The 18,957-nt window shown below is 42.1% G+C and overlaps 1 protein-coding gene across 3 annotated transcripts in view; it reads right to left on the bottom strand.

Moving 5' to 3' along the window:
* The window catches only part of CDIN1 (CDAN1 interacting nuclease 1), a 318,129-nt gene that overhangs the window by 212,419 nt on the left and 86,753 nt on the right, over positions 1-18,957 (bottom strand). For all 3 annotated transcript variants that reach the window (XM_066605852.1, XM_066605853.1, XM_066605854.1), the window contains 2 exons: positions 18,378-18,442; positions 16,167-16,227 (listed from right to left, as the gene is read on the bottom strand). In XM_066605852.1, the coding sequence (XP_066461949.1) occupies positions 16,167-16,227; positions 18,378-18,442 (126 nt within the window). The remainder of the gene's footprint in view (positions 1-16,166; positions 16,228-18,377; positions 18,443-18,957) is intronic.

Here is an 18,957-nt window from a genome sequence, read left to right as displayed (position 1 = left end):
TATACCGGTCTTAAAGGGGTATTTACATTTTGACTTTTATTCCATATCCACAGCATAGGTGATAAATGTCTTTAATGGGAAAACTCATTCAAGTGGTACCATTAAGAAGGAAAAAAACTAATGCGGCAAAAAACTAGCACTTATATGGCTTTGTTGAAGAAAACATGAAAACGGTATGGCTCTTGGAAGGCAGGGGTGAAAAGAATATAAAAAATGGCTGCATCCCCAAGCGGTTAAAGGGATTATCTTATAAATGAAATCCTTGTCCATATGTCCTATAGACATCATAGATAATGGTCCACCTTCTACTCTTTGAATGCTTAGAAGTAATGCAAAGAATTAATTCGATACACGCTTGTAGTGCTGTAAAATCTACACAAACTACTTTTTTCACAAAAGCGAACAACTTTGCTCTGCTACATCTGTATGCTGCCTTAGTATGATCACTACTGAAAACAGAAAGATGATAATGGATAACTTACCCTCTCCCCAACAAAAGTATAAGATAACACAACTATCCATGACAAGAGGAAAAACCTGTAAGCGCAAATTCAACAGAAAATACTCATCTCTTGAATTACACCCTGAAATGTAATCAATGTGTTCAAATACTGTACTTGTGTTGTAGAAGACTTCTTCGTAAGTAGAGACTTGGACTTGTGTAATGAATATCCTGACAACTTCTCAAGGCCAATAACCACGCCACCCTTTCATCTTGATCTAGACGCTATGGATACTTAATGCAGACACTATGGAGAAAGCTCTTCAAGGAGTAAATGATCACTCATTTAAGTTGTTTTACACATAGTCCCGGGTCTATCCTGTCATCAACGAGACGTTGACCTGCTCACCATCTTCACTGCTAACAGGTCTAAAATGATTTCAGCTTCTGGAAAATACTTGAGGTAATGGTGTCTGTGCTTCTGACATCAATGTTTCTTATACTGCTTGGAACTAGTACAGGTATTTATTTCACCTTCAACCAATTTCACTGGAGAACAAGGTATCACATTTAATGAGTCCCATTTTCTCAGCGTCTAGACATGCAGTGTTCAAAGCCACCATCGAGTACAATTAGAAAATCATATTTTAAAGTGATCCTGTCACAAGGAAAAGTATTTGTTCAACTTAATTATATCTATGTGCTTTTTAGGCAAAACTGCAAAGAAATCTTGAGTCAGCGGGATTATGAAAAATATAAAGCTGAACGATCAAGACGATGATGATCTGACTCATGGTGAGGAATGCATGAGCTAGACAAACCTTAACTCGAAGATTTCTTGTAGACATATTCATAATACTTAGTCAAATCTTAGTGTTTCTAGTCTGTTTTAATACCCTATATGCAATATTTTCTGCTTAAATCAAGGGATGCCAGCATAAAATCAGCCTATTTTTTCATTTGAAAGCTGCTTCGCCTCCTCCCTCTGCCTCCTGCACTCATCATTCACAATCAATTCATTGCTTAAATCCATCTTGATAGATGAAACGTATCATCAGCTCACTGAGAGATCAGGTTAAATGTTGCCCCTAGAAGTCTATGGAGAGAAGAAGAAGGGGAGAAGAGGGCAACCGTAGAGTGAGAGAGATGTATAGAGACACTCAGAGATGCTTACTGTTTTTGTTTTGACGTGATTACGTCATTAACCCCTTAGTGAAAGGCCTATTTTTGCACCTTAATGACCAGGCAATTTTTCTTAGTTTTTACATTGCTACATTCCAAGAGTCATAACATTATTATTTTTCCATTGGCATAGCCTTTTCTTTTGCGGAATACGTTCTATCTTTTAGTTTACCACATTGGGGGTACATATAATGTATTGTTTAACTTTTATTAATAATTTTTGGAAGGGGTGAAAAAAAACATGCAGGATAAATAATATGCTAACTCTACATATTAATATAATAATTGTATTTGCATCTCCGCTTTCCACGACCCTTAACATTTTTATTTGAGCACGCCTCTCCCAACAGCGAGGTGTTGGGAGAAGCTTGTTTTTTGCAAGACGAACTGTAGTTTCTGTTCGTACTATTCTGGGGTACATGCAACTTTATAACCACTTTTTATTACACTTTTTTGGGAGGTGGATGAATGAAAAATAGCAATTTTGGCATCGTTTTTTTCCTTTTTTTTACGCAATCACCTTGTGGGATAACGAGCATAATATTTTCATAGTACAGGTCATTCCAAACACACCGATATGTAATTTAAAGAAAACCATTTTCCATAATAAAGGGGATTTGTAGGGGGAAAATGTGCTTTTTGTAATTAAATTTGATTTAACTTTTATTCTTTTTTTTTTTTTTGCCTTAAAAGGGAACTTGAAGATGCGATCCTTGGATTGCTGGTACTCTACAAACGTAATGCAGTTAGTGTATCTAAGACAGGTCAGTAATTAGACCCTGCCAGTCTGATTGACTTGGCAGAGTCAGATAGGCTGGCATGCCTGGTAGATCCGGAGGCCTTGATGAAGCCTCTGGCTGCTGAAGCACGCCCATCGGCACCCCATGATCACATTTCAGTGTGCCAATGAATGACACGGGAGCCTACTGCCACGTCCCCAGCTTAAATGCCTAGTGATGACGTCACTGGCTTTTTCTCTCATGCAAACGAAGATCGCCTGATCTAAAAGCAGCCTTAATCTGTCGTACAGTTCCTTTCACTTATCTGATACTTACCTGAGGTCTTCGGGCAGCGATGATCTGAACTATCACATGGCATACATTCTGTTGCCATTGAATGACTGCAGTCCTCTGGTATTTCAATTCACACGAACATCATACCTTTCTTTCATAAAAGAGCTATGATGGATCTGTTTTGAAAGGATCCCAAAAATCCTGATAGATCAAAAGAGCTTATGAGGTATCTGTCAGGTTTATGCTGCACACTGCTATTCATGGTGTCAAAAATACCAGTCATGCCAGTCATGGAAAGGGAGAAATGCAAGAGTGAAGAGCCAACTGTGTGTGTTTTCTATATAGAAATTGGCAATAAATACAATTAACCACCAAGATTCCTCACATAGATCAGCCCTGTTAAATGTAACATACTGCATGTCAGGAGGGGATAGTCTCCTGGTGAGTACACTTGTGCTTGTAAGAACATATGCTTTGAAGAACAACTTAAAAAGAACTGGTCATTAAGTTCATGCTATCCAACCGAAAAATGGGCAGCAGGAACCCAGGATAGGTATGCCCATTGTGTTTGTTAGGTTTTTTTTTTCTGAAATGCTGCAGTTTCAGAAAAACATTCATTGAAGTTTGACTCGAAATGGAGCTCCAAGTTACAGGGGTGAGCCGCACCGGCCTCTCTCCGCCCGCTGCATATAGACTGACCGCTCTCTCTTTTTCTATATAGGGAGAGAGCTTCTACTCTACATGATGAAGAAAGGAAGAGAGCGGTGCAGCTCGTCCCGTGACTACGAGCTCCATTGCAAGTCAAACTTCAAAGCACGTTTGTTTGAAATGTAACAGTATTTCAGAATAAAACATACATGGGAGCAAATCGGCATTCCTGTTCTGGGGTCATGCTTCCCGTGGTTCAGGCAGCATGAACCTGGTGACAGATTTCCTTTAAAGGCTACGGGCTCAGTTGGAGTCATCTTTTATTGCATTGTATGTATCTTTTATTGCATTGTATGTATTTTTATTAAATACAAAACATTCATAGCTGGTTAATAAGAAGTTTTAGAGTATTTGCCCTCTGCAGATTGTATCAGGAGACCCGCAGTTAGGTGGAGACAGATTGTATGTCTTAGGGCCTGTTCACATCAACATTAAGGAATTCCCTTTTTCTTTTCCGTTAAGGGAACAGGAAAACGGCATCTCTTGGCCAAACGGTTCTATCTTATGACAAAACAAAACAGCACCGAACGGCCCTCCACTGACTATAAGGGCCCATTCGATTTCCATCCAGCAGTCTGGCATTTTGCCAGAGTTTATAGGACGAAATGGTGCAACTTGCTGCGCTTTTTCGTCCTGTTTTCTAAAAAAAACAGCAACTGAGGTTTCAAACAGAACCTCCAACACTGATGTGAACGAAGCCTAAGGCTGGGTTCACACAGGGCTGATTTGCCGTGGAATTTAGCCGCGGCAAATCCGCCTGCGATGGCTAATCTCAAGATTAGCCAGCCATGTGGACGAGATTTCTCAGAAATCTCGTCCACACGGGACGGCCAATCCGCTGCGGTAAGTCAGGCAGGAACCGCGGCGGCCGCGGCTTTCAAATATGCAGCATGTCTATTCTTTCCGGGCCACTTCAAAGCCGCCGCGGGTTTTTCCGCGGCGGTTCTCCCGGCGGAAATCTCGCGGGTTTTGCTGCGGCCAAACCGCAAGATTTCCGATGGGAATCCGCCCCGTGTGAACCCAGCCTAACAATACTATACAAGCTGCTCAATTCTGTTCAGTGCTTATTCTAACAGAAATTCATGACGACCTTTTTTTAGTTGGTATCTACTTTTACTGGTTACAGAACTGCATGGCAACCGCCAATGCCACAACACCGTGGCTAATGGGCTCATATAATGTAATCTTGTTAATACATTTTGCTTAGCAGCAATAAATAATGTATAATATGTGAATGCGCGGTCCAGGTCTTTTTCCACAGTCTACTATATTTGCACATAATGATAATTACCTGCTTATTCTTAGTCTGCTGTCTGAGAACACACGAAAAGGTGAGCTTCTGAATTCTGTTCACATGGAGGCTATTGTTGCTAACGAATTGTGACTGTAGGGTGGGGTGGCTCAGAGCCAATAAGCCTATGGACGCTGTGCTGTAGCATCCAGTAGCATAGGTACCCATTAAAAAAGGTTGCCATGAAGTGGCAAGTGGCCTTATTACATTTGGTCAAAATATAACCAACAACCTTAGGATAGGTCATCAATAGTTGATCGGGTGGGGTTCATCTCTCGGGGCCCCCGACTGAGCAGCTGAGCAAGCACATGCTGTCAGCACCGCAAATACACAAAGGTCGGAGCACAAATCTCCGCTCCGACCTCTGTGTAGTGGCCGGTGCTTGTAACTGCAGCCACGGCTTGCATTGATTTCAATGAGAGCCGTGCCTGCAGTTACAAGCACCGGCCACTATACAGAGGTCCACGCAGAGACATCCGATGTTTCTGATCAACCATTGATGACTTATCCTGAGGATGGGTCATCAGTAGTATTCTCCCTCGAAAACCCCTGTAAGTCAAAATCAAGTTAAAACCCTGTGATTATTGTTCTAGTTTCAAAATCTAATACTGCCAGGACTAGTATTACTATAATGGATCTTGTTCTCAAGTCTACAACTAAATTGTCATGTATCCAATCTATGATCTTCATGGTTTGTTGCGGCTAATGCCATCGAAAATGGCCCTCTTAATTCTTCAAATGTTAATTTTAGGGTACTGCATAGTTCGTTTTATCAACTGCATCAAATGCATGTCTGTTGTAAGCGATCGTTCCACAACTGTGTATTATGGCGCTCTGATGTTGGATGTCCATAAACTATTTCACAATTTCAGTAATAAGTGAAAATAAAACTAATTGTTTGTATTATTTGCCTTATATATAAAACACAAAATCTGTTTGTGTTGTATACAAATTCACAGTTCTGGTCTGATCTGAGTGAAAATGTGCATGAGGTGTCCCTCACACAGGGCGTTTTCAGCAGCGTTTTCAGCCCTGTTCTAAACGCTGAGCCAGGCTTCCATTAATTTCAATGGGGCTGCTCACACAGGGCTGAAAACGCTGCTCTGAAAAACGCTGCGTTTTGAAAGCGCTGCATGTTCTATTCTTGGGCGTTTTCAGCTGAGTCTCCCCTTGAAATGAATGGGCAGCGTTTTCAGCTGGGCTGAAAAGGCAGCTGAAAACACAGCTGAAAAGGCAGCGTTTTGCAAACGCCCTGTGTGAGGGAGGCCTGAGGGTTCTTCAGCACCAGGCGACAAATACTGGAGTAATTAAAAATAGGAAACTCACCGACTTCCTCTGTAATTTTTGTTGCCAACAGCAAACCAATCACAGCTCAGCTTTCATTTCTTATACTGCTGAGATAAAATGAAAGCTGCGCTGTGATTGGTTTCTATGCGCAACACAGATTTTCTTTTGGACAACTTTCATATTGTCAATAGCAACCAATCGCAGCTCAGCTTTCATTTCTTATACTGCTGAGGTAAAATGAAAGCTGCACTGCGATTAGCCGCTGGTATCAACTAATGACTTTAATGAACATCTCAGCTAAAAGAAATATTACTGAAGATGATTGCATGTAAGGTGGATGTGCCAATTGCGCAGCGCCTCATAACCACATTTTTGACGAACAGCCGATTTGGGACCTCTGCAAAATGGCATAGTAACATCAGTTATTATGTAAAAGAAGGAAATAACTTTGAAAACCCAATTTTCAATAACCAATCCCTGCACTTATAGCGCCATGCAACACACGGGTATATCCCTTTGTTTTGAACAATTATCTCTTAGGCCAATTTCACAGGAGTATTTATGTGCCTGTAATAGGGGTGAGTGTCCCAGCCTGGCCGCAGGTCTACTGCTAAGAACTCAAGGTATCATAAATCCCTACGATGCTCTGATCTTGGATCAGGAGACCCACAGTCAGGTGGAGACACTTGCCTGCCATACACTGGTTGTATAGTTACTTGTGCCATTTTGTCACTTTCTTGCCACACGGTTTTTGTATAACCACTTTTCTTTCATTGTGGATTTATGAAAATTGCTACAAAAAAATGGTGACAAAATGACAAATGATCCTGCGAGCTTACTTTAAAACTATACTGTAGGGATTAAATACAAGCTGGATCATTAATAAGAAAAATTAATTTACCAGCCTTACCTTGAAGTAGCCCAACATTCCGAGTGAATGTCAAGATAATGAATATGATGAGGCTCTATCACCGTCGGGAGGAGGGCTACTAAATAAGGACGTAACATTTTTTGGAATCCAGCAGACATAACTACAGACTGAATTATCATTTCTGTTTACGGTACTTGGACATATTCATCTTTCCTCCATTGTTAGTATACTCTAGGACACATTAATAACCGAGCCGATGCTCCTGTACTGCCTCATGTGTGTACAAAGATATAATCAGACAAATATATACAGGAGCTCAGGTAAGAAATATAGGAGTGCATCGAGCTGCATGCAAAACAGCATCATAGGACAGAGCAGCAAATTTAACTGGCCTTCTGCAACCATACCCTGCCACTATGTTATACATCTCTCATCAGATTTTACAGTTTCCACTGATTAAATATATATTGACTCATAAAGTATCGCCGTTACATCAATCGTCAGCAGATGCAGCGAGGTGTCATTTAAATATTAAGTATCATATAAAAATGGCAGCTTGATTGTTTGGAGGTAATAATGTGCTACTGGTTATTGCAACATTTCCCTAATGCATTAAGCAGCGCTCACATTGAGGACACAATAAGGCCCAGGGCAGGGAGGAGGGGGTTGTATAAAGGATGCCGACTAGTTTAGATGGTGGGAGGAAAAAGAAGATCTTGGAAGCAGAATTAAATCTAAACATAAACTTCTTTGTATAATTCATGCCCTGCTTTTTTTCCCACATGATGCTAATATTAAACATTCCCTTGTTTTATGTCATGAGCACTCTCAATTTCTACATAATACATATTCATGTATGAAGCCGAGATAAGATTATGGGAATAGGCGGAGGTGATGCCACATCTACCCGCAGCTGATGCTTAAATATTATTGATCACTATAAAGTGCCATTCATTCGCAAGGATTTGTTAAGAGGATTGCAAAGGTTGAACGCATATTTTCTTTACTTGTGAAATCATCTTTGGATGTGGGTAAGTCAGAGGCCCCTATCCGAAAATGTACCCAAGATCATTGCACAGGTGCAAGAAAAAGTAAGTGAACCCTTTGAAATTACCTGGTTTTCTACATAAAAAAAAAAAGTGGTCTAATTGTTATTACAATTTTGGGCCTCTTTCACACAAGTGGTGCGATTTTCAACCGCCTAAATTGTGGCCGAAAAATCGCATGAACAAGAGGCAGCCGCGACCAAGTCACGTCGGTATCTCCCATTTTCTCTCACATTTAGATGGCCAGGTTGCAGCATATATACACCACAGCCTGAAATACCATCGGCTGGGGGGAAAAGAGTTCAGCTCTGCTAAACTCCCTCCCTCTCTCCGCCCCTTGCTGACAAAGCAAGGGGGCAGGAGCTAAGCAGAGCTAGTGTGCTAAACTCCCTCGCCCTCTCTGCCACTTACCGGCAAAGCGAGGGTGCGGGAGCTTAGCAGAGCTAGTGTGCTAAATTCCCTCCCCCTCTCCGCCCCTTGTCAGCAAAGCGAGGGGGCGGGAGCTTAGCAGAGCTAGTATGCTAAACTCCCTCCCCCTCTCCACTCCTTGCTGATTGCCGGAAAGGGAAGGGGGAGGGACGGGGCGAGAGCTTGTCATGCTAAACTCCCTCCACCTCCCTCCCCAGCCTATGGGAGCTGCCGGTGAGGTAGGGGGAGGGACTTTAGCAACGCGAGCCGCTGTTAAACTTCCTCCCACATTCCTTTTCCGGCAGCTCCCATAGGAATACATGGGAACGGCCGGCGTATTAGAGTAAAAAATAGGACAAGTCCTATCTTTTCCAGCCGTGCATAAAAGTGACTGGCTGAAATGCGCTATCTTTTCCGGGTGGCCGAGTTTACGCACTGGAAAATCGCCCATCTGAACAAATGCATTGGAATTCAATGCTTCAGATGGTCCTGATTTTCAGCCGGCGTTTTATTGCGACAAAGTAGCCATGATAAAACGCTCATGTAAAAGAGGCTATAGACAAACACAACTTAACCAAACTAATAACAGCTATACCATTCATGTCTTATATTGAGCACACGGAGTACTTCCACAGTACAGGAAGAAAAAGTAAGTGAACCTCTGGGTTAATAACTTCTCCAAAAACTAATTAGCAAAATGCATTTCACAGGTGCTTTGCCTATTAAAAAAGGCACACAAAGCCTGGTTACTGACAAATAGGTTATTTTCAAGAAAGATCGTCTAGTGAGAGCCATGCCTTGATGCAAATAACTTGCTGAAAATGTATTATAGACACACTTGTAGTTTACAATGCTTTTGCAGCCTTTTCCAGCTTCATGGGTGCACATCGTGGTGAGACAAATTATTTACGAGTGGAGAAAATTCAGAATTGTTTCTATTCTCCTTAGGTGTGGGAATCCTATTAAATCACTCTAAGAACAAAAGGGGCAATCCTGAAAGAGGTGAGAAAGAACTTGCAACAGATCTACAGAAGACTTTACAAACTGTAAAACCTGAATGGTGTTCTTTGAAAGACACCCAGAAGGAAGCCATTGCTGTCCGGAAAAAAAAGGGGGTGGCTCTGCTTCAATTTGCTCAAAACAAGCAGGATGTTCCACAATGCTTTAGGAAAAATGTTTTAGAGACAAATGTGACAAAAATTGAACTTTTTAGCACAAATGTATAATGTCATGTTTGAAGCAAAAAGAACACTGCACATCCATAGCAAAACCTCATCCGTCTTTAAAACATAGTGGAGAGAGCATCATCGTTTGGGGCTACTTTGTAGCCTCAGGGCCTGGATACCTTGCTATCCTTGAAGAAACAATAAATTCCAGGGTGTATCAAAACATGGCAGTAGTCCATGTCCCAAAGCTGAAGAGCTTCAACAAGACAATGACCCAAAGGACAAAAGAAAGTCAACTAAAAAAGGTAGAAAAACAATATTTTTTGTTTTGATGTGGCAAAGACGTAGTCCTGATTGAAATACTGTGGCATGAGCTTAAAAGGGCTATGCACAAGCCATCCTAGAAATACTGATTAACTGAAACATATTTGCATATTGTCATATTGCAGCACACGCATAATTTTCCAGCGCATAACATGTGATGGCAATAGCCCATTTATTTGTATTGGGACACTCACATCTGCGTTTTTTTGCATGTATTACTCGCGCAAGAAAAATCACGTCTTGTTCTATCTTGGCACGTATTACGCATGCATTCACGCCAAGAAAGTGCATGGGGATTGGCAGCACACAGCAAGTATGCATGGCATTGCATATTTGCTGCGTGCTTGCACGCCTATATCTCGTGTGCGGCGCACAGCTACTTACAAATGTGTAATCCTGGCCATAGGGGGTGTAAACTGTTTCCAATAGCAAACATCAACATTATGAATGCAGACTGCAGCTACAACATGGGCTGTAACTCAGGAACAGTAGAAAATAAATAATGCAATATATTTATAAAGTTACCATTTATGTAGATTCTACCTATTTTAACACTGATAAATGGAGTCCAAAGGCGAGCAAAAGTATGGTGACCAGATGTCCCGATTTAGGCAGGACAGCCCCGCTTTGGGACCCTGTGTCCCCCTTTCCGCTGGGACCCCACCAGGAAAGCCTATTATCCAGCTTTCAGGACATCGGGTCAACATTACAGTAATTACCAGTTGTGGTGCCGCAACTCCCCAGCCGGTAATCACTCTGCAGTGCCGCGGCCAGATGTACACACTAACAGCAATGTGTGCATCCAGGATCTTCCTCCCCTCCTCCCATGACCTCTCCTCTTTGGTTCCGCAAGAGAGGAAAACGTAGGAGGCGCTACTGCGGGCGCACACATTAATGTTGTCAGCAGCGCTGAGAGGAGCAGTGGCACTGTGAAGACCAGGAAGAGGTACGTATGTACAGAGTGCTAATACTATAGGACTTCTGTGGGGGTTCACTATTATTGCTGGGGCTTCTGTGGGGGGTCACTATTATTGCTGGGGCTTCTATGTGGAGTCACTATTATTGCTGAGGCTACTGTGAGAGGGTCACTATTATTGCTGGGACTACTGTGGTGGGGTCACTATTATTGCTGGGGCTACTGTGGGGGGGTCACTATTATTGCCAGAACTACTGTGGGGGTCACTATTATTGCCGGGGCTACTGTGGGGGTCACTATTATTGCCGGGGCTACTGTGGGGGGTCACTATTATTGCCAGGGCTACTGTGGGGGGATCACTATTATTTCTGGGGCTACTGTGGGGAGTCACTATTATTGCTGGGGCTACTGGGTGGGGGGGTTCACTATTATTGCTGAGGCTACTGTGGGGAGTCACTTATTTTTGGGGCTACTGTGGGGGTCACTATTACTCCTGGGGTACTGTGGGTCACTATTATTGCTGGTGCTGATATAAGGGACACCATTACTACTGAGGCTACTCTGCACATTACAGCGTACCTCATACTGGCTTAGGGTATATTTAAACATGGCAGAAATGCTGCAAAATGTCCGCAGCAAATTCACATCCAAAAAACAGTCAAAGTATGTACCATTGGTGCAGATTTTGACTGGAAATTAGCTGCACATCCACAGCTAATTTCATATTATGCGGAGCTCCCCCTCACTTCCTCCATAGGCTCCCTGCTGTCAGCGCTCCCCGACTTCTGGTTCCCACCGTACTTCTTATAACGATCAAAATAAAAATCATGCGTCATGATAAACCCCGCCCCTTTGACCCCAGGAAAATCTGGTCACCTTAGTAAATTAGTAAAAGCTTTACGACCAATGTTCACTTACGACACCATTTTACAGTTTACATATATTATTAACATACAAAAGGCATTTAGTAACTGAAGTAGTAGACTGAATTCACACGGCTGTATGCATGTTGTGCCTAAGAACCTTGTGCTCAACTTGCATCGGATAGCACATAAACATCCATCCATGTACTATGCGATCTCCACAGACCCTCGACATTGCATGTCTTATTCTCAATCGTGATAAAAGATGGCAATAGAAATTTATTTTCACACAGACCATCAGTTTATGTGAAAAATCATTCATCTGAATAGCCTCATAGGTTTATTATGGGGCATGTGCTGTCTGTGGAACACAAGGTCAGTGCACGTCCCAAAAATATGCCTGTATGAGAAGGTCTTAACAACTACTGAAATCACACTTACACTGCTTAGTGCTTCTCTTGTGTCCTCCACAATTATGTAATTATTTTGTGTATGTGTGCTACCGAGAGTTTGGGAGCAGACTCTGCAGTTTTCTCTGTGCACTGAGTGTAGAGCATAACACAACAACAGGCTCCACCAACAGCTCAGAGAGAACTTAAATAATGACATAGTATGTTAGGCAGAAAAAAAGACTGAACTATCCAGTTCAGCCTACTAACCCCCCCTACCCCACTAATGTTGAACAAACCCCAATGAGGTAAAAGCCAATTTTCCCTTTTTAATGGAAAATAATTCCTTCCTGACTCCAATCTGGCAATTGGAATATTTCCCGGATCACTGACCCTAATGAAGTAATTATTGAGTATAACATATAATATTGTTACATACAAGAAAGGCGTCCAGGCCCCTCTTGTACTCTTTAAGTGAGTTCACCATCACCACGTCCTCAGGCAGAGAGTTCTTTAGTCTCACTGCTCTTACAGTAAAGAACCCCCTTCTATGTTGGTGTAGAAACATTCTTTCCTCTAGATGTAGAGGGCGCCCCCTTGTTACAGTCACAGTCCTGGGTATAAATAGATGATGGGAGAGATCTCTGTATTGGCCCCTGATATATTTATACATAGTTATTAGGTCGCCCCTCAGCCATCTTTTTTCTAAAGTGAATAACCCCAATATAGCTAATTTGTTGTGAATTTTCGGTGTGGTTTTTCATAAAATGCAATAAATGGAGTTTAACCCCTAAAGGACATAGTCGTTTTTTTTTCCCAGAAGGCCCCTGGCTGCCATGGCAACCGCACGTCACCCTGCAATCTCATCCGCACGTTACCACGTGATTTAAATGCTGCTGTCAGAATTGACAGCAGCATTTAATGGATTAACAGCTCCGATCAGAAGCGTTGCTCATCAGAGCTTTTGCTAGTGGGTGTCAGCTGTAAAAAACAGCCAACATCCGCATTGTATAGTGTAGGATCGAACCCCAATCTCCCTTTATACAAATCCTAAAAATCCATGATGTAAATGTACATCCTGGGGTGTTACAGAGTTAATAACCTGCAAGGATATGAGGACATATTGCAAACGTTTAACCCCTTTCCGCTATAGGACGTACAGTTACGTCCTGTGGGGTTGGAGTATGTATGAAGAGCAACCTCTTTTCATATAGCATGGGTGTCAGCTGTGTATTACAGCTGACACCCGCAGGCAATAGCTGCAATCAGCCGCACGGGTGAAAAAACAAGCCCTCGTACAGCAACGGGTAAATAAAGGAGTTACAAATTTATTTGTTTAAAGGTAGGAGGAAAATACGAAAATGGAAGAAAAAAAAAAGAGCCGCGTCCTTAAGGGGTTTAAAGGCGTACTGTGGTCACTGAGGGGTTAATCCTTGCTATAAAGATAGTATGCCAGTACATAGATTGTGATACCTGGGGGCTGCCAGGTCTGGGACTATATACAGAAGCCATATTATTGCTGTAAATAAATATGTGAGTCTTCCACACAGTGAGTTCATATTGTATAATGCACCTCCTCCACCTCTCACTCAATAAAACTCACAAGTGCAATCTATATTTATAAGTGCAATAAAATAAACTTCCAGAATCTTCCAACCTGTCTGGATTTTTATTTACATCTGGCTATGAGAAACCTTAAATGCTCAAAGTATTTCTCAATGAGAAGGGGGTGAATGTGCTTGGTGTATTACACAAGGCAAATATGCCGCATAGCCCAGGCTGAAAGGGCTGCACCTAGCCTAGAACAGAGAGGGAATACAGGGACTTTACAAGAGAAACCCCGTTAAAGTCTGCCCATTGGAGAAGGCTACAGACGCATGTATGAAGAGAAAGCAGGCGGAATCTTTATCCACCTACATAATAAAAGAGCTGCTTACAGTCATGTCTATATCAGCTACGTGTATATCAAAAAATGTGGTTGAAAATAATTATTTTACTGATATCAGCAGTTCTATTTGGATTTCCTAAACACATATAACACTTAAAATGGGTACATACAACATTTCTTCCATGTTTTTTTATTTTTCTGACACAAAATGAAGATTAAAAAATGAAGCAAATTTTAAAATGATCATGATTAAAAATATATCATTTTAGATCTATAGATTCTGTACAGTTTGTTGTGTCTCCATGGTTACAGACTGCAAACAAACCTGATGTAGGCCTCATGCCCACGGCTGGTTCAAATTCCAATTGCGAAATATCGCAGCGGCATCAGACCCGGCACCTCCCAGAGACCCCATACTCACCTGTCCGTATCCGTGGCGAGAGTCTCACCTGCCATGCCGGCGCCCGTGGGCAGTGCAGAGCATGACGCGCCGGCGTTGGGCTGTGACACGGATTCCTGCGATACTCCACAGTGCCCACTGCACGATTTTCAGCACAAAATAGAACATGCTGCGATTCTCCCCCGCGATCGGAAAAATCTCTGTTGATTTCCACTTGTGGGCAGGGGAGAATCGGTTACCACAGCATGTCTGTGGACGGTCATTGCTGCAGAATATGCGGCGGGCGTCTGACCATGAATTCCACAGCAATAACCCGTCTGTGGGCATTAGCCCGTAGTCTGATACTGAAGTCATATTCCTAAACTTGATGTGTAAACATTGCAAACCATTGTACAGGATACACACATGCATCCAAGTCTCTGATCATGCTCATAGGGACACCTGCTTGTCAGGTCTTCTAAAGTAAAATCAGCTTAGAAAGTTTGGTCTATCTAATCCTTATTTTCATGTCTATTGGACAGCAAGGCTGAATGCACGCGGCCGGGTCGGATTCCGCCTACGAAATCTCGCAACGGAATCAGACCCTTTTACCTTGGCATTGACCCCCCGCGTACCTCATCATTGTGCTCTGCAGATGTGTCAGCTGGCGCGCCGCTGAACATGCACAGTACAAAGAGGTATGCCGGCGATTACGCAGATCCGCTGCGACTCGCCGCGGCACAGATGGCTTCCACTGACTGCAATGGAAGCCGTCTGTGTGAGGCTCGCACTAGAATAGGACATGCTGCAATTTTCCCCAGTGAGCAGAAAATCTCAGTTGATTTCCGCTCGTGGGCATAGAAAAACGATTTCCATAGCATGTCTATGGACAGTATTTTCTGCTGGATCTGGAGGCGAACGTTTGCTCCAGATCCCGCAGTGCAAATACACCCATGGACATTCGGCCTGAATTAGATACATGTGTAACAATGTTTTAAAAGGCCACTCTGGAAAAAATGCATTTTTCCAACCCAGCCCACCTCACCTGATTGCCTGTCAAACTCTGGAGATCTCATTGGTATATTTCAGTCACTTCCCTGTAGTACAGTCTCCTGTCTGATGCTTATCAGCCAACATCTTAAAGTTGAGAATTCTCCCTGCTTTCTCTTTCACGGTTTTGTGCTATTAATCCCATGATGTATCAAGCACAGCATTTCACGATCAGCTAGAGACTGCACTATCTCTGCCTTGCAAAGAGGACAGTTTAACTATCATTAACTTCTTTATTCTTCTAAATAAGTTACAGGCCTTAAGTATTCAGTCGGAAGTCTGAACTGTCATCTCCTACATTATAACTGGAGCTCCTACATTATAACAGGAGCTGCGTGATCATGAAAAGTAAGTGTGATAGGAGTGTCTGAGTCATCCTCTGAAGAGCATAACTTGTATACAGTCTCAAAACTGACTGGTTTGAGAATACATAAATCCAAGTAAATCTCAGTGAGCCAGAATTGAGATCACATGACCACCTCCAAAAAAGGACTCCAGGAGTTTGAATTAGCAAGGAATAACTAAACAAGGTAATTCTAGCCAACTTATATATACTGAGGGGCTAGTTACATAATGAATGGGGGTGGATGGGGGTGGGGAGGGGGAACACTGGAGTGGCTCTTTAAATTGGTATTCAAATTTAGCAAATAAATGTTATTTCTTGCATAATCAAAAGTTATACATATTTCCAATATGCCCCTCAGTATTAATTCCTCATAGATTGCAAGACATCTGCTTGCAGTCATTCAAAATGAACCTTCATTGTTTACATGGAGTAAATCAAAATCTTTTCATGATCATGTAATGGAAACGTACTTTAGGTTAAAGGACACAATTAACTGGGCTGTAATCCTTTATAATAGAGAGTTGTAAAATATTACACAAAAAATAACATTGATATGATGACACTGTAATACCCCTTTAACGTACTTAGATGTCTTACCTCATTAGCCAGGTTTAGTAAGACAGATGCTGTTGGATCCACTGCTATATCATGTAGGTACCTGCAATACAAAGTGATACATAAAGTAACATCACATTCTCAAAAACCCCTGGCAACGCTGTGTCAGGAAGTAACAGTCTTTGGTTCTACAGAAACATAACTGTACTAATAAAGTTTAGCTGAGTTAGGAGTAAATGTCCCCCTTTTAAACAATGGGATACATTTCAGAAATGGTTAACGACATATAAAAGTTGTACATTTTCATGCACACCATATTTGCTCCAAAATCACGATTTTTTTTGTGTTTCTAATCACTTTTGAAAAGTTGCAAGGAAAGGTGGCAGAGGTTAGCCGCAGGGGGTGTAGACTCCTGCAGTTCCTAAGATTTACTATAATTTACCTCAGAAACTGAAGTAGATTTCATTTTGAGCAGCATGAAGGACCCAAGATGCGTCAAATGTATTAAAAAGCCTGTGCATTATATACAACACTGCACTTTAGATAAATTTCCTCCGTAGATCTAAACAGTAATCTGCAAACTTTAAAGTGTTTAAAGCCCCATTTACACGCAAAGATGATCGCTCAAAATTCGTTCACAAGGTAGCTTGAATGACAGTTTAGAGCGATCATTTTGCATAAACTACTAATGGGCACAGCCACAATTCGCGATTTTTTATAGCCCATGTTTTTCTATGGAGCCCTCCTTTTTGTAGCATCGCATAAAAACAGGGTTTTCGTGCAGTGCGATGCAACTTTTACAGTAGAAAATCCTACTGTAAAAGTCCTAGCTGCAATAAAACAAAAAAATATTAATACATCACCTAAGAGGCTCCGGCGCAGGTCTCTTCTTCATGTATGGCACTCGTCTTCAGTCTGCTATCAGCCCTTCCTGGATTGGAGGATCAAAATCCCCGCCTCCAGGAAGGGCTGGCTGTGATTGCTTTACAAGCGCGGTGGCTCAGCCAATCAGAGCCAGTGCTCAATGAACCAATCACAACCATTCAGTGAATGTATTAATAGCTGTAATTGGTTCATTGGGTGTCGTTTCTGATTGGCTGAGCCTCCAGTGCTCGTGAACCAATTATAGCCAGTGCTTCCTGGAGGCGGGGATTTAGATCCTCTAATCCAGGAAGGGCTGGCAGTAGACTGAAGACGAGTGCTGGACGTGAATAAGAGACCTGCGCCGGAGTCGGCAGCACCTCTTGGGTGACGTATTATTATAATTTTTTTTTTACTGCATCTATGGCTTATTTTCAGGGTAGGGCTTATATTTCAATCCTGCCCCCACCTCCTGAAAATTCCTGCACGTAATGCTATAAAGTCGTGCGACTTTGTAGCACCATGTGCCACATTGTAGTGTCACAAAATCGAAATTATCGCCGCGAGAAAACGCAGCAATATCGCACGGGCCAACAAAGAGATATTGCTGCGATTTTCTCACGTCACTATAGTGTCGCTCTCGTGTGGATGCGGCCTTAAAAATAGTTGGTTCACCTTAAAATGTGTGCTGTGACATTTCCTGATGTGTAATATACCCACTGCCTTCCACGTCTACCACCTTACAAGAGCTCCAAAGCCCTAAGTGAAATTCTGACTGCCTGCAGCTGATATTAGAAGGTGCATAGGGGCCTACTGCATAATGTTTAATTAGTCAATTTATACATGTGTACTTTTCCGCATATTACATACGTGAGTTTTGTGCACGTAATACGTGGTACCAAACTTAATGCTGAATTTCAATTGTGCCTCTCATACACAGCGCATGAAATGAGCATGCAAAAAAGATTGCAGCATGCACTATATTGGCATGTATTACGTGCACCTACACGCCAAAATAGCACATTGCGTACTGCTGTGTGCTCCCGTGTGAGAGATATACATGCAGTGCGCTGACAAGAAACGCTCATGTGAGAGAGCCCTAAGGTCCCCAAATTGTAGACTGCAGGCATCTAAAATATACCAAATGTGGTACAAGTCATGTAAGACACTTTGTCACAATTTGCGCCATGAAATTAGCGCATTTTCAATACTAAATGTGCCCCATTACCTGTTAAAGAAGCACTCCAGCAATTTTTTTCATTATATCTCCTTTCAACCCACTAACTATATCTCTAGTTTCCAAGGGAATGAAACTTCTACATCACTTTATTAGAAAATGCCTAAAAAAGCTTCCTGCTACATACAGTACATCTTAAAAGCTGAACAACTTACTTGCTGTAGTACATTTCAATGGTATCAGGAGAATGATGTCTCGCATGGGTCCTTTTTATAAGCTTCTAAAATGGGAATAACACAGAAATTAAGACAATCCAAACTCTGAAATCTATTTATAAAGACAAGATGGCTATTTTCAGAGCCAAAATGTTATGTATAGAGTGGATTAGCATATGTAAAGTCCAATATCTTGTCAGTCTATAAAACCAAAAACAGCAATGGATCCCTGCAATAAGAAAAACGTTTTCTGGGCTTGCTTCTCCTCCATCTGCTGGTTCCCTTTCTTATATTCGCAGAAAACATTTTTTTTTCCAGTTTTTACCACTGCACTTAATAAGGTAGTCTGTAACTAGGCCAGATCCCTTGTAGGGGGTACAGTGGATTCTGTAGCGTGCCCTATACAGAAACAAACAGGAGCACTTGCTGAGTGCCGGCCAGAACGTCCTCACCAATTAGCCGAGCAGGATGCCAATGTAAGAAACATGCCGAGTTTGGAGGGTCGCAGAGTAACATCCACTTGTTACACGTTACAGCCACTTTATGCCCTAACGATTGCGGTTCTGTTGTGGGTTTCCAA

The sequence above is a fragment of the Eleutherodactylus coqui genome, chromosome 6 (genome assembly GCF_035609145.1).
Source record: "Eleutherodactylus coqui strain aEleCoq1 chromosome 6, aEleCoq1.hap1, whole genome shotgun sequence".
Classification (NCBI taxonomy): Eukaryota; Metazoa; Chordata; class Amphibia; order Anura; family Eleutherodactylidae; genus Eleutherodactylus; species Eleutherodactylus coqui.
The sequence above is the reverse complement of the archived record's forward strand: the minus strand, read 5'-3'. Positions and strand labels throughout refer to the sequence as shown.